The sequence below is a fragment of the Amblyomma mixtum genome, chromosome 6 (genome assembly GCF_055824585.1).
Source record: "Amblyomma mixtum isolate Tamu chromosome 6, ASM5582458v1, whole genome shotgun sequence".
Classification (NCBI taxonomy): domain Eukaryota; kingdom Metazoa; phylum Arthropoda; class Arachnida; order Ixodida; family Ixodidae; genus Amblyomma; species Amblyomma mixtum.
In genome coordinates this window covers 21742944-21767873 of record NC_143017.1, presented here as the reverse complement: position 1 = coordinate 21767873, position 24930 = coordinate 21742944, and the positions used below count along the sequence as shown (strand labels likewise).

Below are 24930 nucleotides of genomic sequence, written 5' to 3'. Positions count from 1 at the left end.
GCGCTGACTTCAACTGATTATTTTATTGTGGAACAACATATATATACGTTCGAAAAGTGGGCGGAAAGACATGAGTAACATCTGCTGTGTTTGCACGCGACCGAAAGATAACAAACTGCAATTGAAAAAAACATGAGGGCAAGGGTGACCCTTGGAGGTAACAAAAAATGAAAACTAGACAAGATAAAGAGACAAGTGGAGGGGCGATTAAACGGATCACGCTTAAAAGGAGGACGCTTAAAAGGATGACGCAAGCAGGCAGTACAAGATACAAAAACACTAGGAGATGACAAGTGAACAAAATGCACTAAAAGGCCAAAAAGACCATTAAAAAATTTTTAAAACCGATAAAAGAACCAAAAGGGACGTTAAAAGCAGAAGACAAAAAACAACCTTGTACAAACGGTAAAAAAGGCTAAAAGACGAATTTCGGAATCCTACACATTAAAATTGCTCTATGCCTGGCTCAAATAATCTAACTCACGTTTCGTTAGCGCTATCGAGGGTGTGCTAACACAATCTTCACCTAGCTTTATAATGTGGGCGGCTTCTATAATTTCGCGTGTGGATTGATGCGCGTTTCTCGCGATGACCGAGCATTCATGAAGGAAAGGTTCGCAGGAACCGGAGGGACATTTTAAACAGTGAACACCCAGGTTTTTCTTGACGGTGTTAGCAACATTATTTTAGTGCTCCATAAGACGCTCATTGAGGCAACGTCCGGTTTGCCCCACGTAGGCCTTGCCGCCGCTCAAGGCTATCTTGTAAACTACACCAACCTCGCAAGGAACGAAGGGTGCACGGTGCCTAAAAAGGCAGGCTGGCTCTCTCACAGCCGGGGCATTTACTCTGCGACAAAGCTTGTATAGCTTGTCGGGCGCCGAGAACACTACTCGGCCACCTACCTTTTGTCCAATTCTTTTGAGCCTGTGAGAGAGACCATGCAGGTACGGCACCACAGCGACTTTGTGTTGGTGGTCTGGGGCAGCACTCCCTTGGCTTCCTTTGAGTTTCCTCAAGAGGGAGCCGGCTACTGAGATCAGAAGGTGCTCGGGGTAGCCAGCTTTTACCAGCCTCCGATTCTGCTCTTTCAGACTATGGTCCATCGAGTGGACACAGGACTTCATTAAGGCATTTGTGAAACAGAGGTTCACAATGCCCCTCTTAACGATCTTGGAGTGAGCTGAACTGTAAGGCAACAAGGACTTGCCCCCTCTTGGCTCATACAACCAACACAGGTGATTTTGTGCCGTCGATAGCCTGAAGTCGAGAAAGCGTAAAGACCCATTCACGGGTACGGGTCGTTTTGACCTCATGGGTCAAAACGAGGGGCGAGAGGTACCGTTCAAACACTTGGAGCACTTATGAAACTGGGCTAAGAAAAGTACGTTCATTACTGGCCAAAAGGATTAGGTAATCGTCCACGAACCTGAAAACCTTCACGGCTGCTGACGAACAGAGCTGATCTTTTATCAGTCGGTCATGATGGGCGAGGTAGATATCGCTTAAGATTGGAGCAATGCATGAGCCGATGCATATTCCGCTCTTTTGAATAAAATTACATTCACCCCAGGTAATGAAAGTCGAGCTAAGATAAACGGTCAACAATTCTAAGAAGCCGCCCAAAATTCTTGTGGCATGTCTGTGTCTGGGTATTCAAAAGAGTGGAGTATGCATCGGCTCATGCATTGCTCCAATCTTAAGCGATATCTACCTCGCCCATCATGACCGACTGATAAAAGAGCAGCTCTGTTCGTCAGCAGCCGTGAAGGTTTTCAGGTTCGTGGACGATTACCTAATGCTTTTGGCCAGTAATGAACGTACATTTCTTAGCTCAGTTTCAGAAGTGCTCCAAGTGTTTGAACGGTACCTCTCGCCCCTCGTTTTGACCCATGAGGTACCCGTGAATGGATCTTTACGCTTTCTCGACTTGAGGCTATCGACGGCACAAAATCACCTGTGTTGGTTGTATGAGCCAAGAGGGGGCAAGTCCTTGTTGCCTTACAGTTCAACTCACTCCAAGATCGTTAAGAGGGGCATTGTGAACCTCTGTTTCACAAATGCCTTAATGAAGTCCTTTGTCCACTCGATGGACCATAGTCTGAAAGAGCAGAATCGGAGGCTGATAAAAGCTGGCAAACCCCGAGCACCTTCTGATCTCAGTAGCCGGCTCCCTCTTGAGGTAACTAATAGGAAGCCAAGTGAGTGCTGCCCCAGACCACCAACACAAAGTCGCTGTGGTGCCTTACCTGCATGGTCTCTCTCACAGGCTCAAAAGAATTGGACAAAAGGCAGGTGTCCGAGTAGTGTTCTCGGCGCCCGACAAACTATACAAGCTTTGTCGCAGAGTAAATGCCCCGGCTGTGAGAGAGCCAGCCTGCCTTTTTAGGCACCGTGCACCCTTCGTTCCTTGCGAGGTTGGTGTAGTTTACAAGATAGCCTTGAGCTGCGGCAAGGCCTACGTGGGGCAAACCGGACGTTGCCTCAATGAGCGTCTTATGGAGCACTAAAATAATGTTTCTAACACCGTCAAGAAAAACCTGCGTGGTCACTGTTTAAAGTGTCCCTCCGGTTCCTGCGAGCCTTTGCTTCATGACTGCTCGGTCATCACGAGAAACGCGCATCAATCCACACGCGAAATTATAGAAGCCGCCTACATTCTAAAGCTAGCTGAAGATTGTGTTATCACACCCTCGATAGCGCTAACGAAACGTGAGTTTGATTATTTGAGCCAGGCATAGAGCAATTTTAATGTGTAGGATTCTGAAATTCGTCTTTTAGCCTTTTTTGCCGTTTGTACAAGGTTCTTTTCTGTCTTCTGCTTTTAACGTCCATTTTGGTTCTTTTATCGGTTTTAAAAAATTTTTAATGGTCTTTTTGGCCTTTTAGTGCATTTTGTTCACTTGTCATCTCCTAGTGTTTTTTGTCTCTTTTACTGCCTGCTTGCGTCATCCTTTTAAGCGTCATCCTTTTAAGCGTGATCCGTTTAATCGCCCCTCCACTTGTCTCTTTATCTTGTCTAGTTTTCATTTTTGTTGCCTCCAAGGGTCACCCTTGCCCTCATGTTATTTTCAATTGCAGTTTGTTATCTTTCGGTCGCGTGCAAACACAGCAGATGTTACTCATGTCTTCCCGCCCACTTTTCGAACGTATATATATGTTGCTCCACAATAAAATAATCAATTGAAGTCAGCGCTGTATCGTCTTGCCTTTCTTTGTCCGTGTCTTAGGAGTACGCTGTGTTTTTCCTCAAAACAAGAGCTTTGTTGTCAGTATGAGTGGCGTTTTTGTAATCAGGAGCTGGTATTCTGTCGATGCAAGTCAATTTCAATTTCTCCTCAGTGTCCCTTTTTAAATGGGATGCCACAGGGCGTAGTGAGGTTAGCAGGGTAGATCTAGCGTATACTGAGGGGTGGGCCCGTGCTGTGCTAGCGTGGATTGGCGGACAGACGACAGGTAGATATGGGTCTCTTCATCAATCAGGATATAGCTGGCAACATACAGGAGTTTTATAGCATTAACCAGAGGGTGGCAGCTGTCGTAATTAGGCTCAATAAGAGCTACAAGCTGAAGGTGGTGCAGACCTACGCGCCTTCATCCGGCCATGCTGACTAGGTCGTCGAAAGCTTCTATGAAGATGTAGAATGAGCGATTTTAAAGGTAAAATCGCAGTGCAGTGTACTGATGGGCGACTTCAATGCGAAGTTAAGCAAGAAGCAGGTCGAAGAACAGAGGCAAACGACCATAGCATGGGCTCCAGGAATAGCACGGAGTAGTTATTAAAGCGAAAGCCTTTAATGGCTCATCGTTCTCGTGAACAAAAAATTCAGAAGCAACTTTGTTGACCTAAAGTGCGGAGAGGCGAAAGCCTTAAATGCAATGTTGGTGCTTGTGTCAGTGATGTGTGGTTAAAATACAAACTTCGCCTCCAAGAGTGGAACGCCACAGCGTCTTGCAACGCTGCCAAGGAGTCCACAGAACGCCATCACCCATTCGGTTCTACGCCTTGCTCGACGGTAAATTGGTCTTTGAGGAAAGGAAATGTACCTCTCTCGCATATCTCGGTGGACATCTGAACCTCGCCGGAAGCGAAACGAGTAAGGTGGGAGTGAAAGAAGATGCCGTATTAGCTGGACGCGCCTTTGTTCATTCCAAACCATTGAGCTGACATAGCGGAGTGGTTAGCATGCTCGTCTCGCACTCCTGAGACCCTGGTTCGATTCCCCAACTCGACCAATTTCCTACTCGGTTCATTTATTTATGTGGTCTGACTAGAAAGGTTAATTAGGCTTATTGGTTTTTCCCACTGTTCGAATGCCATCCACCATGTCCTGTCTCTCACCTGTCAAGTGATGAAATTCTCTAGAATGTTCGACACAATGTCTATGAAACGTATACAAACGTCTAAGTGATAATGATGGTTAATGATAGTTAATGCCGCACATTTCGTGATACTAGCTAATGTATTGTTTGCGATAGTTAATGTGGCTTTAACTAGTACACTGATTAATTAGTGTTAGTTAAGGTACAGGCGCAGTGCACAGTCCCACATTCCACTTCTTAACTACTACTAATTACCAATTAGTCATTTAGACATTAGGTACAATGATATTACCATGAAATCTCTTTATATCATATTGCGATGTCTTTCGATTGCACCCTATTAAGTATCGATTGGCTCTTGATTGCCATATGCCCATATAAGGCAAGCATCCGAAACGCGGACACATTTGCTAACATGTCTTGGTCACGAGAGTATGAGGCATTAAAGGCTTTCGCCTTAAAGTGTATCCCGCTTTTTACGAGTATCCCCCAAGATATGCGAGAGAGTTACTGCGTTATTTCCTTCACTCAAATACAATTTTCGACTGGTGTCCACCGAGATATGTGAGACAGTTCCTTCATAATTTCCTTTCATCAAATACAATCTTCATTTTCTTCATTAGGGTCCCTCTTTCTCTTTCTTCTTTTACTCCCACTTCCTCCCTTCCTCTACGATGCAGTTCAGGTGTCCACCGAGATTGCAGAGAATTAGAGCGCCATTTCCCTTCCTCAAAAAGCGTTCCGTTCAAAGGGCAAGGCATCGCGCCGAACGGGTGGTGGCGTTCTGTGGACTCCCTGGCAGCGCTACAACACGCTGTCGCGTTCCACGCCTAAAGGCGAATAATAAACGTCATTACGTGGCAGTTAATTAATGCACCAACAGAATGTTAAAGTGTAGTCGCTCACTTTACTCGTGGCATCATTCATCGCTACATGCGCAACGATCGCGTAGCAGAATGCAGCACTCAGGCTGTCGCCTTTCCCCACTTTAGTGGCAAAAGTTCCTCGTAATTTTAGTAGAGTTCGTCAAGAGCAATAATTTATGGATCATGAAACCTTCTTCCGGGCACGAGGGAACGGGAAGTGGACGTGGAAAAGCCCCAATGGTGAGATTTAAAATTAAATATACTCCATACTATGCGCTCACCCTGGCATCGCGCAGGATGTGGAGGTCCCGGTAAGGTGCGTTGTAGTAACCACAGGGTGGTAAGGTCTCGAATTAGCTTAGACCTGAGAAGTGAATGGAAGAAATTAGTGAAACGGGAGCCCAGTAAAGAGTTAGCGGTAAGAGTGAAAGCAGAGGAATTCAGGATATTGCTGCAGAACAGATATTCGGCTCTAACTAAGGGAAACGATCTTAATGTGAAAGAATGAACGACAATCTCGCAGCTATCAGTACGGAGTGCGCAGTAGAAGAAGGCAATAGGTTGGTTCGACAGGACACTGGCAAGCCATCTCAGGAGAACAAAGATCTGGTTAAGAAGCGGCAAAGCATAAATGAAACTGGGTGAGCTGTCAAAATTTAAAAAATGGCTCAAGGTAGCCGACATAATTAAGTTGAATAAGAATAAAATCGAGGATGGTCTAAAGAACAGAGGTAGCTAAAAGCACTGAAGAGCAAACTAGGCATGGATAAAAACCAGATGTATGCGCAAAGAGACAAAGGGCAATCTCATTAGCAATATGCGTAAGATAGTTAAAGTACCCAAAGAGCTCTGCACAAACCTATTCAGAAGCCAATGTAATTGGAACATTAATGAGAGAGGTAGTAGCGTAAAGCATTGACACATCTTACCAATAAAGAAACAGTAAGTAAAGAAAGCCTTCGGAGCAGTGCAAAGGGTGCAAGCATTGGTGAGGATCAGGTAAGAGCTGATCTGTTGAAAGAAGGAGAAGAGAGTGGGCTAGAAAAATTAGCCGCCCGGTATACGCAATGCCTTATGATCTAGAGGGTACTATAGAAGCTTGGAGGAACGCTAACATTATCTTAATTCATAAAAGAGGAGATGTGAAGGACTTGAAAAATTAGAGAACGAACAGCTTACCGTCCGTTGTCTACAAAGTATTTTTACTACTGTCCCCATCACTGCTTCATTAACAAATTTAAAATATTACTAGCTCACACCACTATTATTTCACATTCACTCCTTCACTCACTTAGCCTCCTTTTGTATGACAAGGCCACGGCCTTGATGTTAAAAGCATAACGGAATCCCATCTGGTCGGGATAGTATGACGAAAGTCGATTTTGTCGGCCAAAGGAAAGGTAATGGAAAGACGTTTCGGCTGTTCCCCGGGAGCCTTGTACAAAATCCGAAGGCCACAGCCTTCTGAAGTTGAATAAATTGAGTCTTCGCTTCCGTATTGCTTGTACGCAGGCATAAACACGTTTTGCAGAAGTCTGTGCCAATTTTTCATAAAAACATTAGCTGTGGCTTAGCTCTGGTTAAGCCTGAGTAACTGCGAAATCAATAGCTCCCTGGCTGCGCTTGGCTCTGCTGGTGGTTTGGCATGACTTCGCCTTTTGTGCAACTAAAGGATTTACTCTGGACACAACATGGTTTCTACTGTTTGTTTATTCCAATGAACACGCAATGAACGCCGCCGGGCTCGCCATTCTGCGGCATAGGTGCGTTGCTTAGCCAACCGCTCTTGCCTTTCTTGATCTGTCTCCTCGGCACGGCGCCGGCGTTTGCGCGCAGCATGTCGCTCCAGCGACACCTTGTACAACTCCTCAGACATGACTAAGCGGAGCGCGCCTGCGGCGCCCCGTTTATGCTCTCCTAGCGAGCTCTTTCACGAGGCGGGCCGAGGAGGCCGTCACGTGGTAGCCGCCGCGCCGAGCGAAGGAACGACTACGGCCGAAGAGACGAGTTGGGGCCCCTGCTCTCCTCTGGTCGTGACGTCACGCTGTCACGTGGTCGTGCGCCGCAGCTGCGCCGGAGCGAAGGAACGACCTCCACCGACGGCAGAAAAGTGCTAGCAGTATTTCTTTCGCAATAAAACAAACACAATTTTATACAGGTACGAAACTGCCTGCCGTGAATTAGGTTGCAAAAAAAACAAGCCATTGACTGAGACGTAGGTGGCAACGTCTCGTCGTCAGCAGCGTGTTCTTATCGACGCGTTCTAAAACGTTGTACGGGGAAAATCCGACAAGTGATGTTTTTATCCAGCCATTGCCGTCATCTTATTAAACGCACCGGGGCGCAGGATGGAAGCCTCTGACGCTCTCAGGGCGCCTTGCTTTTCGTCGGGCTTTAGTATTCCCTCCTATAAAGCAATCTTTTTAGCCCACCACTGTTCCTTCGAAAATTTCGCCACTTATCACGCATGACCCACATTGTACAGGGATAATTTATGTTGAGCTGAGAAAAGCGCAAAAAAGGCGGGACAACAACAAGACAAGCGCTATCAACTGGGTTTATTGAAGGACGGAAGGGTATATATACAAAAACATAACACAAAGAAGTAAGAGATAGTGTGAAAAGGGCCGTGAAAATCAAAACTTATGTCACATGTGAAGTGATGTAATCCAATTCCTTGTTGCTAAGTGCCACGGAAGGACTGCTGATGCATTCGACACCTTGCCTGTGGATGTGATGCGCTTCCATTATTTCGCGCGTGAGTTTATCTTTATGGCTGAACAGAACTTCGGTTCTCTTGTACTCCGGTGCGCACTTGCACTTTTTGCAGCGGAACTTTGTGCGCGGAAGCCCGCCGTCCTGTTCCGATTTCCTTTCTTGCTCCCTTTCATGATGGCATTTGCACTTTTGACAATGAGCGGCAACGTGGCTAAGAGGGTCACTTTTTCTTGTGTTTTCATGCTCCATGAGCCTTTTGTTTACGCATCTGCCGGTCTGCCCGACGTAAACAGCACCGCAAGAGAAGGGAATTTTGTACACCACGTTTTCTGCACATGGTACAGAGGGTGAAACGTGGCGTACCTGGCAGCCTTCCTTCTTCTCTTCCTTAGCCTGTGCAACCGGCTTGCACATGGAGCTCAGTTTGTGGGGAGCAGAAAACACAACATCGACATCATACCTGCCGGCAACCTTCTTGAGACCGTGAGACAAGCCGTGCGTGTAAGGAACCACCGCTGGTCTTTTCACCTTCTTGCCTTCATTGGGTCGGCCATTTTTTACAAATTTTATCAGCTTTTCGGAAGCCCTGGAAATTATTTCATCCGGATAACCATTTTCACTGCCCTTTTCACACTATCTCTTAGTTCTTTGTGTTATGTTTTTGTATATATACCCTTCCGTCCTTCAATAAACCCAGTTGATAGTCAGCGCTTGTCTTGTTGTTGTCCCGCCTTTTTTGCGCTGTTCACCAGTATGAATGCATACCAACTCGCCCAGATCTCAGCCTTAATAATTTATGTTGAGCTGAGAAAAGCGCAAAGTAGGCTTCATTGTATGGGATTATAAGCGCATTTTTAAAGGGCGAGAGTTAACTTTTTTTGACGCGAAAATTCCTTCAGACAATGATCGAGAAACATTTTGTGCGATCATGGTTACACGTTAGCGACTGCGGATGTTAAGTCGCGGGCGCACTCGCAACACGTTCGCTCCATTACCCGTTTATAGCCCTCACCCTGGCCGTCCTCCTCTCTCTCTCTCTCTCTCTCTCTCTCTCTCTGGATAACAGAGCACTGTTAGCCGGTTTCCGCGGCTAAGCGCGATCAAAGCACCGCTCATAAGCTCATAATCAGTAGCGCGGAACGCTGCTGGCGACGAAGAAAGGCTGCGCGCCCTGTTGGTAGCGTGGCCGAGGGTTCTGAGGCACTGGTGTTTGGCGCCAGTCACTTCGGAGGCACGGGTTCGAATCCCATTACTGCTATAGCAACACCCTTTTGTACAGGGCTACTCTAATTTGGTTGCATGGCTGCGATATTTAAAAATGATGCTCCTGGTAGGCGTGTACGAATGAATCTCGCTCTTTTCTTTTTCCATTCAATATCTTCAAAAACATAGCGCAAAAAGGACACGGACGACATAGAAGTGGACAGGACTGCGCTATGTTTTGGAAGAACTGTTACAAACTAGCCCAAACCAAGCTACTGTTCCATTCAATATTCTCGTGGACCGGGTTTCGAATCCCGGTGTCGCGTCATTCTCCACCGGGTTTAAATAACAAAACTGCGCTCGTCGATGGAATTTCTCTCTTCGATGACCAGGCCTGCGGTGAGGCCTGATCTCGGTGACCCTAACCGTCAACGCATTCCCTCAGCACAGCAGAGTGATAGGCTAGCAATGGCTAGTCATGGGCGCTACCAAAAATAAACCCCAAGTTCATCGTGCTGTTCATGAAGTCTGAGCACCTTGTTGTGGGCCCACTCATGAGCGCGGACGGTGATACCCAGGAGCTCAGGAGCTTTCCTCAGCATATTTTCTTCCTGAAAGTTCTGTACTCCAGCAGCTGCTGGAGCCAAGATAGGAGACTCGAACAAATGAGATTTCGTGAAACCTGCGCCCGTTTATTTCAGATCAAAAGACTTGCACAGGCTTTTTACCCTTGAGAGTGGTGATGCAGGACGGAAGGATGCCAGAAATCTGGTGCACTGGCAAATCGCAGTAGGTATGACTGAAAGGACGGAGCTTAAGCCACGGTGCTGTGAAGGCCGATGATGTACTTCTGGTAGTTCTCGACCACAGTTGCCCTGCAGTGCATCAAGAGAGACAAACACAGTCAAATATGGTTTGGTTTATTGGGGTTTAACGTCCCAAAGCGACTAAGGCTATGAGAGACGCCGTAGTGGAGGGCTCCGGAAATTTCGACCACCTGGGGTTCTTTAACGTGCACTGACATCGCACAGTACACGGGCTCTAGAATTTCTCCTCCAAAGAAATTCAACCGCCGCGGCCGGGATTGAACCCGCGTCTTCCGGGTCAGCAGCCGAGCACCATAATCACTGATCCACCGCGGCGGCCGCAGTCAAATATAGGGCCGGCTGTGAAGCATGAGGCTACGCTTTAACATGTTCGCGTCAGGAGAGTAGGAAAAACAAATCTTCTGATGTCGTTCTGCTAGCGCCGTTTTCATTCAATCATACCTTGTAGACTTTCTTAAATCGTGGTGCAAGGCGCCTTATACAATCAGTAAGAAGTAATCGATAAATGTGCAAATGACAGATTCCGAGAGGTCTTTTTAAAATCATAGTCCGGTTGCAGTGCTTCTTCCTAGCGCTTCGGAAGCGCCATGCAATACATTCCTGCCATCATATTGTCTTTCGACGCGGAAGAGATGAACTTGATTTTGGTATGAGATAAGCACAACGTAAAGGTAAGGATAAGCTCACAGCGTGGACTTTGTCCCTGCCAGGTTGTGCACAGTTAAGTACAAGACGCACTATGTGACATTTAGTAAGGCTGAGATCTGGGCGAGTTGGTGTGCATTCATACTGGTGAACAGCGCAAAAAAGGCGAGACAACGACAAGACAAGCGCTGCAAGACAGCGCTTGTCTTGTCGTTGTCCCGCCTTTTTTGCGCTGTTCACCAGTATGTATGCACTATGTGACACCTGGCTCCACACTTCATCGGTGAGAACATTAAACAATGTTTAGAAGAACGTCAGTTTGGGCTAGATGGTGCATAATTTGAGACTGAAATGGCAATAGCGCTACACCGAGACGTAGCGCATGTCCTGTGTCAGTCTTTCTTGTGTACGTCTCGCTGTAGCGCTATTGTCATTTCAGTCTCATTAAACATGAGAGGTTTTTATCTTTCATTATTGGTGCTTCAGGAGAACGTCGTCTTAACCTGAGGACGAACATGACGCACAATATGAAGTCCAACATTCCGGAACTTTCCGGACGAATGGTGTTCAGCTATGCGCACACTAAAAGAGACCGGAAAGGCCCCGTGCGGGTAGCCTTAAAATCAGTTGCACTTGCGTCTTCACAGATAGAAACGGGCACACTTTTACTGCAGTGGACTTCCCTCGTCGAAACAATGTCTGCGCTGTTGTCCCGCCATCCGATTTCAAGGGTTTTTTATAGCTGGCAAAACAGCATGTTAGCTCCAGAAAAGCTTTTTGTCAAACTATCGTTAACAACTAATTAGCCCAAGTGCAACTCTTGCGAAACGCCCCACTCGCTACGAACATCTGACTTCAAAGCGTCACTGGGGCGAGGTAACCAACACATATTTTTGTGCAAGTAGTCGCAGCATGATATCCATACATGGCTCTTGCGGCGCGCCTATAAACTGCAATGCGGCAAAATTGTTCTTTTCTATACGCGTCTTCCATATCGCGTCGATTGTACCATTTGAGGCGCTTGAACGCCACAGTTCATTTCTGTTGGTCAATATGACCGTATATTTAAATCTTTCGAGAACACCGAAAGGATTTCTGAATAAAAGGTTTGTTCCCGATCACTTTTGTGAAATATGATCTGTTGACACTTGCAATAAATAAAACATTTCTTGGTCGGAAAGTTTGGTTACATTCAAATGCCTGCGTCAGGGATGTGCTATGATTTATCACGGAGCGCAGAGACGAAATACAAAGAGCGGTTTCTTGAAAAGAAATTCATCGAGTGAAAAAGAAATAACCCTCACTGCCATGACTAAGGATATCGATTACCTAAACATGTGCCGACCGCACACCATCAGAAACCGTCACAAGGTCATTCTTCCATTAAGTGTCCAAATCAATAAAGAAGCTAACTTGCCCAATCTGTCGCCGGACGTGCCTCTCTCTTCCTAAACCATCAATTTTGCCGCGAGTTTTATGCTTGCCTCGACGGTCGCATTTCGATGGGAGCGGAATGACAGCGGCCTGTCTACTATGCGATTTCAGTGCGCGTTAAAAAACTACAGGTGGTGGAAATTATCTGGAGCCTTTTACTACGGCATCCCCGTAGCCTTGTCGCTTTGGGACGAGAAACGCCAAAAATCAAACTATTAATTTTGCTCCATGCTGCCTTGAACACTGCTTGAATGAAGAAATTTGCCAGAACCTCTATTTCTACGATGTTCCCACCTTTTACGCATTAGAGTTAATTGCACCTGATAAGCAAGCCATAAATAAAACAGTGCGTGCCTTCATCTAAACTATCTAATCCTATCTAATCTAATATAATGTAATGTAATCTAATCTAATCTAATCTAAAACTATCTAATCCTTGTAGAATATTGTATGTACGGTATGTAACACCGTTGTGTCGATTTACGCGAGAGCTCGTAAAAGGGCAGCTAACTCTAGCCACCAAAGTATTTAGAGCTGGACGAGTAGAAGTAAGTTTGTAATCGGTTGGTACCGTCCACGGCTCTTTCGCCTGCTCAAAATTCACTCGAATGAGTTCGTTTGTCAAACGGCTCTGCAAATAAAGTTTTTTTTTTCGATGAGCTGTAGTGGTCATAAAACTTCAGATTGAAGAAGACAACGTCAGCGAAAAGGTTGCTAGTGAGCGGCAAATTAAGAGTTGCGTATCACGAATGGTACACCGCAACTCAACAAAAAATAGGCGCAGAAATATCTCTAATACTTTTCGCCCGACTTTCCTTCTACACGTCAGCTTCGGGCGTAATATCAAGCACTTAAGTCTCACTCACAGCGCACGTTTTTCGGTTTACTTTTTCATGCAAAGGTTAAAGCAAAGAAAATGCTCACAGGCTTGCAGTTGTTTTTTTCCGGTGCTTACTTTATACTCTAGTAGCTCCTCACACTCTTGTCGTGATGAACTTCCTTCTCTGCTATGCTTTCGTTTTTTATTGGTCACCGACAATGAGAGAATGATAGCTCTGCCAGTTAACTGCAGTGAATAACTGAAAATCGTGAAGCCGTCTGTAGGCCGTTCTCACAGAAAACGGAATTAAATTACAAGCGAGGTCGTATATATCGAAGCCGTAGTTCCCTGGTGCATGAATGAACGATCTCGTAAAGCCACTTGCCTGAACTGGACTTGGCCGCTAGCACCAGCAGGCGCCTTCCAGATCACCTTAACGGCGGTCTTGTCGTTGGAGTTAGTGTGTGTGACACCGGAGCACTCGGTCACGGGCTTGGATTCCCCGCTGGCTTCGAACTGGCCGATCTCCTTGTTCTTGTCGTCGAAGGCCTTAATGAAGAAGCCCTTGAAGGGAGCGCCGGACAGGGTCACTGCAGTGATGATTACGAAAGCCGGTGTCAGTCATCACGTCCTGCGTGCTCAATCAAGATTGCACTGTTTTCGGCCCGCAAGCCAAGCTGAAAATTCACTCTGTGCGCGTACCATTTTCGCCGCCTATTTGCGGTGGCGTGTTGCTAGATAAAACTGCATTTTACATCTGACATTTCCCTCTGTTTTCTTCTAGAGAGGCCTTGCAATTCGGTTGGAAAATGGCAGCAGGTCAGTAAGAAAAACCATTCGCAATATCCCATTTGCTTTTAGTATGCCAGTTTTATTTTTTTTTTGTAGCAATCATGTTTCGCTAGAAAACACAATTGTCCCACAGGCCCGGCGTTTCAATGCAACTGGAGTCGTAAACATGGAATAACCCACGCTTCTCTTGGGCGATACGCGCAACACAACACACCCTAATACCAGGGGCCAGTACAGTACCAGGCGCCAGTTCAGTACACTGTGAAGTATTACACTTTCTGATGTACTATTCTCTTTCCACTTATTTTATTTCTTGTGGCTTTTTTGTCTCCCTCTTCCGTAAGACTAGTAAAGACTGACATCAAGTTGTTTAAACTCCAAAAAAAGGACCGTTTCCTTTTCACTTTAACCCATTTATTTGCCCGTTTCACAGACCACTACCAAGAACTTTCAATTCGCCTCGGCGTTAAAATGACCTCATTGTTTTAGCAAAACTCCGCAGCACTTTGAGGGCTCTAATGACCTAGCAGCCAGTGGTATCGTAACAACGAAGGGATTGAAAAAAATTGCTGCACTGAAGAAAGAAGAAATTATGACACTTGACGACGCTGAATTTAGGGTCATGACGCCATATTATAAACTGATACTATTCATGAACGATTGTTTCACATGAAGCACACTTGTCATAACCGTAAGCGCTAACGATCGATAGGATTTTCCTGTTAGGCTTGTCTAGCAACGCTTGGTAGTTTCCTTATTTTGTTATTTTTTTGTAATTATAGATTGGAGAGCTATTTGCATAGAAGAAGATAAGCTGAATTTATGCTCTACTGTTTCCCTCTCATCAGCTCTCATGTGAGACGCTTTTGCTTCTTTTGTATTTATGATATTTTTCTCCTGCATACCAATACATTGCCAAGTGAACGGTAATGCACATCCAACATTTTGGAAAATTCTTCTCTAAAGCATCTTTTATCGCATGGGTCTATATACAGCTTCTGCTCCTTAAACCTCAGACACCGCTCTATGATGTACCAGTTTTTCACAGCATTTCCTCTCTGTTCTTCTCATATGATAGTGAGCATTCACAATCATGAATCTAAAATTACCGCGTTTCACAGACGCGGTACTCCTGCAGTATACTTTACGTGCTTGTGCGTTCCCGCTGTCGGTTCTTGTCTCCTCAAGTACACACATTATTCCCTCAAGCAACAAAAATTTCAACTAAGTTGAGTTTCATTTCATCTTTACTTTGTGATGTCAAAGTAGAGGAGACATCTGACGGATACACAAACAAGGCTGTAGTACATTTCTGTGGCTTTTATTACTCGCTCTTTTCACTTTGACCATCTATATTTTTAAGCAGCTACTGCAAGCTATTACCTTCATTCATGCGTGATTCATTTCTGCCGCGCATCCCACGTTTATCCCTACGTCACAAACCGGTATAGCGTCCACGTTAACCGCCGAGTGTATTAACAGATACGCACTGGCAGGAGGGCGCGTCAGTCTGGTATCCTAACAGGCACTTTCTGCCAGTTCTGGGGCAACATGGCTCCGAGTGAAGATACTAATGTAGCATATTATTTAAGGCATTGTTGGCTGACCAGCTGAAACAAATACATAACCCGCTGAGGCTCCGCAGTTGTGTTTCGCACGGAATACCCGGCTTAGCTACGAGAAGCGGTGTCTCCATACAAGAGTGGAGACCCATAATGTGCGTGGCGTGTGCACTCACCGGCAACGGTGTCTCCGGCCTTGAAGTCCTTCTTGTCCTGCACCAGCGTGTAGGGTGTGGATGGACCCGCCTCTTCGTGCTTGGAGTCGTTGTGCTGAGGGATCATGGTGGCGCAGGCCGACGCGGGAGCGCCGTCTTTGTGCGCCCAGCATGCGCCCACGAGGGCGGCGAGAAAAACAGCTTGCCTGAGGTACGCCATTGGAACGCCGCTTTTCTGCAAAAGGGACACGCGGACGAAACTGTGACCACCGTGCGACTAGAAGGATCGCCAAGCAACAACCTCGATGAAATTGTATGGTTGTGGCCACGCAAATCTGCGTACTGATCACTGCGATTCAAACTGATGCAGCCAGATACACGAAGAAAGCGCTTAGTTTCGTACTTTAATATTCGCTTCCGATAGTTCCAGTAACTGGCAGTGACAGCGCATCCCGTACCTCCTGACTAGTCCTACATATCTTGAAACGTATCCGCCGGACGCGACAGGTACTGGCCTTCGGGCGTTGACACGAGGACACCGACACTGCGTATTTTTTTTCTTGGAAAATGCTCAAGAAGGGAAATATTTGATCTTAAACCATGAAATTTCTCCTCCTGTCAGAGGTAATATTGATGCGCTATACTTGAGTGCATGCCCAGTAATTGTGTCATCACATCACTGCCTCTTTTGTCGTCACCGTCAACCGCCGAAGTAAATCAAATACGCGACGCCACCATTCAATGCCTTTCTGGTGCGCGATCCGCAGCCGCTGTGTCTCCAGCAATCCCCTCTTGTCAGCGTTCTGCCCAATTATTTGTCCTCCCCGCGTAAACATCATTTCGCTTGTCACAGCCCCTATGACTCCATGATCTGCCAGCTAAAGATATATCATACAATCTCTGCTTAAAGGCTTAGAGGGTTATAGTAGTACTTATAGAAAGTATCGTAGTAGCAATCGTAGAAGTGAAACCCAATCTTCCATCGTCACAGATGGCTGGAAGGGTGCCATATGAACAACCACCACTTGCGCATTATATCGAAATATAAGAAATATACATAACGGCAAGCAGCAAAACAAAATATCAACGTTCACACAATCCGTACGCTTCTCAAGCTTCTGCATTTATGCTGAGTATTATAGAGAAAACAATCCAATCACTGAAAACGTGCCTCCGCACAGATCCTGTCTTCTAACGTCTCATTACCGATAGCTTTGCATAAACTGCTCCATCGATAAGCCAGCGCGGTTTGGTAGTTTGGGTGGATGGCCGCCTTTTAACGCAGCAAAACATGAAGCGCATCAGAAGACACCGGTGCTGTTCTCGTCGACAAGTTCGCTGAAATCCGCAGGGATGCCAGCGCTCCTTGTACGCTGTCAAACCAGCAGAATTCGCTGCGCATGACATGTAATTAGATATTGCCGCCAAGTAAGAAAAAGTTTCGCATGCCCTTTATTCCGTCCGACATCCACGGTGCCCGACGTTAAATTAGAACAAAAGGAGCACCCAGCAGACATGAAAAACCTTTGTCCAGGCGGGGCTGACAGTTGATCATTTATAAAATTATTCCCCTGCTTCGTATTTTCTATTTTTTTCCGGGTCCCGGAGTGGAGTCTACTGCTTATTGTAAAGCATATGAGAGTCCGCTGTCTCCCAGGCCCTCATTTTTTGCAGTCTTGTCTCGCAAATGGAGCGTAATTGGAGCGTGATAGCCTTCGCATTTTAGTACCTCGCCCTCGGTTCAACCGAAAGGAACATGGCAGCCCTCTTTGCCATGGAAGAAATTTTTAAATCGATTAGTCGGCCTTCCTCGCTGCAGCCTAATTTGCCACGCGAAATTAGACAGCTACTCTAAGCTCATGCGAGTGAGGCAAGAAAGAGACAGTGAAGAAAAAGTGCACCTTGGAAGAAAAAAAGTTCCAGGACTGCCTTCCGCCTTGTAATGGTTCAGTCCGTATATCTGCCTGTTATCCGGTCCTACTTCTGCATAGGGGCAGCGCTTTATTTAGCTGCTCGAATGTCGTGTGAAGGGCAGTGTTCAGGAAAAACGACAAAGCTTTGCGCAACAAGAAATTGCTTCTTTTGTGTTCTTCTCCGTGCAGACCAATGAATGGTATTTCTCAATTAGGTCTCGGTTTTAGGAAACGTGCATTCCGACCTTTCTTTTTTTTCGGAACGCTGAATCAGGACTGATTGCGAGTGCATACCAGAATTGAAGGCGATATTAAAGAGTGGGCCAGTGCAGACCGCGCACTTAATTCATTTCTCCCTTGGAATGAATACTGAAAGGCATCCATCCCATCTTTCCTTCCATCCGTAAGAGCGGCCCATTTTCGCCTCTTTGCAGTTGTTCAGATTTTCGGCAGGGAGCTCGCCCTCTGCTCACGACAGCACTTGCGTTCAAGAATAGGCTTGCCCTGCTTCCAATAAATACACTGTGGGCTCAAAACCGCTCCTCTGTACTGCGCTTTATTATCGCCTTCTAAAAGACTACTTATGGTCCCTTACTACCTACGGCCTTGGCCTTTGGCGCCCAGGGACGAAGGATCGAATCCTTGGCCAGTGACCTTGAGTTGAAATGTTAAAACGCCGGTGTGCTGTGCAATGTCACACTAAATTAATGGACCTTACGTGGTCTAAAATACTACGAAGCCCTCATTCTACGGCGCCTCATAGCACATACCTGTGCCATTCGTATATGGGCGCTTACTCCAAGCACACAGTCACCTGCAATAGTGAGTAACTGTGGTGGACAGTATCGCATCCCATTACGTCTGGCAAAACACACTGCTTATATCCAACGCGCTAAACATTAGCCTTCCTGCCCTGATATAGTATGCGCGCTTGCCTCGAATGAGCCATATAAGCTGCGGCTCACAGGATCATGTATGGCCAAGCTTTGGTCCTCCAAGCACGCGACGACGACTAGTGGTGCGCTCTCGTACTTTTTTTTATGTGGAAGTGGGTGCCAAGTCCACGGCAGAAGACTCAGTGTGCTCTCGGGAATTGTCAAAATCGAGCAGGAGGAGGACCGCGTTAGTGAAGACAGTGATTATGAATTGTTAACAGTGTATCGTCGACGATAGTAGACTTCCTACTCATATTGGCGTTAGATGGCATTCAGACACTCTTCTTACTATGATGCTCTTAGGCAGTGACGCGTAATACAATCGTAGAATGAAGACTGAATGGGTGAATTAAAATGCAAATAGGGTTGAGAGAGCAACGGGAGAGTTAAATACTTATGCACTTAATTATCACTTCTAGAGCCCAATGACCGCTTTCGCAAGTGATAATGAAGTTCGTTTGTATTTATCTTCTCCGTTCAGGATTTATATGCTTATGCGTCAGCGTATGAAATATCCCGTTCACATTTCATGTGACCCCAATAGGACGTTAGCGGCAAAAAATAAACAATAAATAAAACACCTTCCCCCAGTCATTAAACTTCTTCTTCATCGTGCTTGCTATAGCGCAGAAGATTCTGTCTGAGTAAAAGATCGCGTAATATGCAAGACGGATGCTTATTGCGAACTATGAAAGGGAGCGTTGGTGGTAAGAATTTACAAGTGGTGACAATGAATTCCACGCTTCAAGATGTACATACCATGTACGGTGCACCAACTTTCCACTTGCGTGCCTCTTTCTAGCTCTCTAAATACAACGGACGCTCTTTTCAAAGCACCAAGTTCTAATCAAGCGGCATTGGCTATGTCAACGTTATTTTTTACTTCCTTCCGCTGCCAGGGCGTGCAAGCAGCCAAATTCGGATGTACATTGAGTGACGATCTAAGTTCTTCTGGTGCAAAATGTGTTCGCTGTGCTATCTAAACGCGAATAAGCGGATATTGGATTAAAAAACAAGCATAAGCTTTCCTCCAACGCACTGCCTTTTTACTCGCATGCAAGCGCATTCGCTGTCAGCTTCTAGAGGATAAGTGAAAAGCCGCTCGTTCTGATCGTGTCGCAAAGTGCCTTAGAGAATAGAGAAGCGCAAGGGGGGGGGGGGGGGGGGGGGTCTACAAGGATGCCTTGTTTTGACATTTGCTGAAGAGAAGTAGGGAACCCATATTGCATCCAGTTTATTTCACTGGGAAGAGTCCGTGAAGTGCATGTTGCCTAAGCACTCCTTCCCTGCCCTTTTTCCTACCACCCTCGGCAAGTGGGGCCCAGAAATCTGCCCCTATTGCCGTATATTAAAGTGCTATAAATAAACAGCCAGTTGTCGCACTTCGAATCACTCCGCAGGTCATCGCTCCGCTTCGAGCGAATGTGCAAGACTCGTTTCGGGCAAGAAGTACAGCGACGAAATTTTTAACGCATCGATCACTAAAGAACTGAAAGACGGCGTGTTCTGCACAAAGCCCTTTTCTTCTCTTTTACCCCATGAGTCACACGTGGCGACAAAAAAAAAGTTTTCCGTGTCGCAGCTATGTTTTCGAGTCGCAGTAACGGTTTCAATTGAGGATCAAAGCCTGTCTCAGTGGCCACCGATACAGGGGAAAAAGCCGGCGTCCTTCAGCACTGCGCGCGTCGTCTTTCGGGTTTGCCAAGCTGGCAAAGCGCGGGAAGCCCCGGATTAGCGATGGAGATCAGCCTACGCTTGCCAGAGATACTCAAAAACAGCAAAACTAAAGTACGGCTGAGATGGAGTAAACGCTGCAATTCTGCCCCGCGGTAACAAAAAAGAAATCCGGCAGCAATTCCACTTAGCGGTGATATGAACGACGAGCTGCCTCTTCGAGGTCGCCCTGTTTGCATTAACACCCGATCTAGGCTGCCGCTCCGAATGCACGGTAGTCCTTGGCGTGTGAACGCAAGAGAGGCACGTTGGCCGCTGGCGTGTACGCTATCGAGGACTGCGGGGATGGCATTGGGCAGGTTAAGGTCACAGTTTTATTTTTGTTTTCTTTGGTTTTCTATCTGTGCGCCTCTTTTATACGCAATTCAATTTTACTAAACTCTGGAATGGTGCAGGAGCCGGCGATTTTCGGCATCCAAGCGCCCTATTGTGGAGCACAGGTCTTGTAGTTTCAGTATAAGAAGACACACACGGCTGAAGCACATCGGTGTATGTGCTGCCAGCTTTGTTGCGCAAATGCAATTGCGCCCAAGGTCGCGTATTTCTATACAAAGTATAAATTCGATAAATGGTTCCGTCACTCGCGCTTGTCACAAAGTAAAACTGTCCAGCTTATTCTCCGCCAAATGACTGCTGCAGTATTTTCTTAATAAGCGAGTAAGCATTGCGGAATAATGAGAACATATCGACACCGGTGAGAGCTTCGGTCCAACTGCCAATTCCTTCGTTGTTTAAAGGCAGACGAAGTTAAGACAAAAAAAAAACGGGAGAGCTTACTCCTCTCTTTAAGAACCCGCTTTTTGCAATCATCGTCAGGGAGAAAAGGAAAACAGGTATGAAGCCGACTTGCATGCGCTGAAGCGAAAGCGTGGCTTCTTACTAGCGATTTGGGCTCGCAATGCGTGAAGTATCGTGGAGACCAAAATTTATACAGTACTGCTTTCGCGTAGGCAAACACTCCGCAGTGGTCAGAGAAAGCCGCAGTCCGCGTGAACAAGGACACAAAGAAATCACTCTGCCGGCAATCACAATTTGCAAGGCGGTGCAGAAAGCTAGGGAGAGGGAAGCCTTTAGAACGAGTATCGCAGTCTGTCAGGTGTCACCACTTTTGTTTAAACGTTTAATTAAAAATTACGAGCGTTCGGCTATTCTCAGTGCGGCGTCCCAAGCTCTTGCTATGGACACATTTCCTCCTGCGCGGCCCCGTGAGTCCTTCGTGCCACCCGCGTCGCAATCACACTTCGCAGAAAGATCGATCGTTAGACCGTCCCCATAGACAGGTCCAGTAGCAGGCGGCGAAAGATATGTCAGAGGGCGAACGACGCAACGCTCAGATCCCATCCCGGTATTAAGGACTGCTGCCATCAACAGCAGCTGACGCGCTTTCGTGACCCGTCAAAGGGGAAAGCGGCGAGCAGTAACGAATGGAAGGAAAAACCGTCCCCCGTAAAGAAATGGGCCTCTTCTTTTTCGGATGAGAAATGCGTCTGCCGCTGATTGGTGCCGGCGGGGATATCTCGCTGCTCCGCGCCAGCGCTCAGAGCCGTTCCGCTGAGCGTGACGGCAGATCCTCTCCTGCGTTTCGGGCTTAGAGACCCGCTGGATACATCGTGAGAAGAAGGTAGACGCCTTTCGGCTCTCCTTAGGGATTTTCAGCCGCGATGGCATCTTAGGGTTCTCTCGAGAGCGTGCGACACTGCGCGACGACATCAGGAGCAGATAAAGCAAATCCGGAACAGCGGAGGCTGAGACGCTGACAGCAGGTGCCGTTAGACAGCTGCTTTGGGACACGGGCGCGAGTTTTGTCCCCAAGCGTGCACAACGGAGGTTTGCGAAACAATCGAAGCGCGCCCTTGGACTCTCACCTTTTTTGCGCAGTGTCCGAACCGCAGAGAATCTGGTCGCAGGGAAAGCGCTCTCGGTGATGAGCTCTCACTCGACGGGCCGCTCTCTTATAGTCCCTCCAGCCGCCACCTGGCGGTAGCCTCACGCCGTGAACCATCAGTGAGCGGTTGAAAAATCAAGCCACAAACGCAAGAAGAAGCAGCAAGAGTTAATCGGAACCGCTGATTCGAGCCTGCCTGGCAAGCGCACCCACGCTCAGGAGAGGGGGTGACATTGAGGAGGACGCATCGTCCCCGGCGAAAGGAAGAAGGCAGCAGCATCAAGGAACACGTGCGTCTAAAGAAACAACACCAACGGCCAACCGCAGAGCGCGGTGAGGAATTACAAAGAGCGACGACGAGAAACCGAAGCGTGGAGAGGGGGGAGCCGGCGCGTGGCCTTCTCGGTTTCCTGACTGACCGCGACGGCGACGGGGTGACGTCAGGGCACGAATCGAGGGGATCTCTTCTACACCAGACGGGGTACATTCGCGCGGAGTCGGCCTATGCAAATGAGCGACGATGTGCGTGCCGCTCCCCGTGGCGGCGGCTCGTTATCACCGCTAGGCGTGCCGCTTTCGCTACGCCCGCGTCACGTAACTTTATAGACGGTCACGCAGACACGGGAGAAAGCGCTACTTCAGCCGTTCTCCAAGTCCCTCGATACGTGCGCGATGAAAGTTGCCGTTGTGTCGCCAGCGCTCGTGCGCCGACAGGGATAGTGTCTCCGTCAGCCCGAATGCCGGAGTACACTCGGTAACCGCCTGCCGCGCCACCCTTCGCTTGCAGTACTTTCACTCAGGCTAGTTGATGCGTGTCCAGAAGCTACGATAAACTGCGCGGATAAACGTGGATGGGAGATGACAGAAAACATTGTGCCCAAAGTGCAGACTTCGAGCTCTTTTATTTGAAAACTACACGACACTCACTGCAAACTCAGCAACCAACTAACATTGCCTGTTAGCCGAGTGTCTCGTGATGCCAGGCTGCTGTTTGAGAACCGCTGCATGTGAATGCAGAGATTTTAGAGTGTCCCGTATTGGCTTTGGATAAAACAGTTGGAACTCTGCGCTTCTGTGCAGCTTTTGCTGCTCACCTCCAGTGTTAGCCTTTTTGCAGAGCTTTGCGAAGGGTTTCACTAACAACATCCCGACTGGTTACAGAGCTGGCTTCGGTCTCTAACTGTTCCTGTCACGGCTGCTAAGGAAAAAGGTCAGGCGTTGCCTCGTTTTTATCTAATCACATGCTGTGTTTCTTCCCTCAGAGCTGTGCCTTTGTAACAGTTTTATTTTTTATTACCGCGTTCAAGTGTGAAGAAGTAACAAGCTTTTTCTCACCTATATTATCCGCGAACATCGGTGTGAGCGTGCGTTTCTGGCAGGGGTCCAGTAACATACTCTTGCACAACTTAAAAGCTGAAATGCGCCTTTTACCTCACCGCATACTTAAGCACCTTCGTGCCGCCTTCGCCGACCGAGTAAGTCTACAGTGCAATAAAGTTGGCTCGGCGCTCATTGCGGACTCCCTGATAGTGCTCCAGAAGCACAGCAGTTGCTTGATTTATCGGATCGAGCGCAGCCCTTTGTCATTGTCTGCTTAGCGTCTGTAGCACATGCATTGCTCGTACCTGGTCTGCGCACCACCAGATGCAGATGGGACTCGGCAAAAGAAAAAAAGTTGATAGGGGCTCAACGTAGTTACGGTTTATGGGGTTTAACATCCCAAAGCGACTACAGCTATGATACACGCCGTAGTGGAGGGCTCCGGAAATTTCGACCACCTGGGGTTCTTTAACGTGCACTGACATCGCACAGTACGCGGCCTCTAGAATTTCTCCTCCAAAGAAATTCAACCGCCGCGGCCGGGATCGAACCCGCGTCTTTCGGGTCAGCAGCCGAGCACCATAACCACTGAGCCCCCGCTGCGGCAGTTAAACCGAGCAGACCTGCGAAAGCAGGCGTTCATTCTTCAGTTGGAGGGGGCACTTAAACTCTCTCTTAGCGATGTGGCATATCTTTTGTGGGTTAGTGCCCAATTATGCTGAATTGGTAATTCGTACTTACGATTCATAGATGACGGCGAGTCCTCATAAAACACTACCAGCACAGTGGAGCTGCGGTTAAGCGATGCGCCACTGCACTGGCAGGTGGCTGTTTCTATCCCAGCCACCCGTCGGGACTTTGCGACCCATGTTGCTCTTCCCCAGCAACCTCATGCGCAGATGGCACGAAGCTCGTCCGAACTTACCCGAGCTTACCCGAGTTGCTACCCGAGCTTACTCGAGTAACTATGTGTAAGCTCGGGTAGTAACTCGGGTTGCTAGGCAACGGCACAAGATCATTTGGTAGCCGCACCACCACGAGCATACGCGACGAGCCGAGCTGGGCTGTAGAAGTGTTGCTTTCACAACAAATGGAGCAGGGGGGTCCACGGGCCATGGACCACGCGACGAGCGGTAAGACCTGGCGTAGTATTCCTTTCGCAATAAAAAAAATTTAGAACAAGAAATTTGGAAACAATATCGCTTCTGCCTCTCCTGCACCCGCCGCCTCTTACCGCCGGTCGAAGATAGAGCTCAGTTTTCGCAGTGATTCCGACATATTGCTCACTCCAACGGCAAACGGCAAGCGCTTTGAGGTTATGCGCCACCCAGTAAGGTGCCTGTTTCTCCTAGCGGTGTGGTTACACAGCGAATGCTCTGCGAAGAGTTGCTCTCGGCAGGACCACTGGGCTGCTGCGCCTTCGAGTCCAACAACCGTCTCGGTGACAGCGAGCGACTTTCAGAAATTTCGTATACTGTAGCTCTCCGTGCTCTATTGAGAGCACGTCTGCGAGTATACGTATACAGGGTGTTTCTTCCAAGACTTTACACAATTTTTAAAAATAGACTTTTTTTACTTAAAGAGCGCTTTTCTCCGAAGAACATTGTCAGCGGGGTTGTGCGTCAGGATACAGCTAATACATCTTAACTAGAAGGCTGGTTAGTAGCATTGAATAGTTTTTAACCATTTTTGTCACGCTCTCTCAATATTCACAGCCACGTTGCCCACCACAAGTGATATCCATGTCAGGTTTTAGACTTTCGAAAACGCGGTTAGCCTCGGCGCTGTCGTTTAATGA

The 24930-nt window shown here is 47.4% G+C and overlaps 1 protein-coding gene across 1 annotated transcript; it reads right to left on the bottom strand.

Moving 5' to 3' along the window:
- Positions 1–9781: 9781 nt before the first annotated feature.
- On the bottom strand, positions 9782–21945 carry LOC149338403 (ferric reductase 1-like). The gene is made up of 4 exons (XM_089547637.1): positions 21793–21945; positions 15367–15580; positions 13222–13426; positions 9782–9985 (listed from the first exon to the last, which is right to left on the bottom strand). Exons 2-4 carry the CDS (start codon positions 15563–15565, stop codon positions 9925–9927), a joined length of 465 nt encoding a protein of 154 aa, XP_089403763.1. The 5' UTR covers positions 15566–15580; positions 21793–21945; the 3' UTR covers positions 9782–9924.
- Between the last annotated feature and the right edge of the window lie 2985 nt (positions 21946–24930).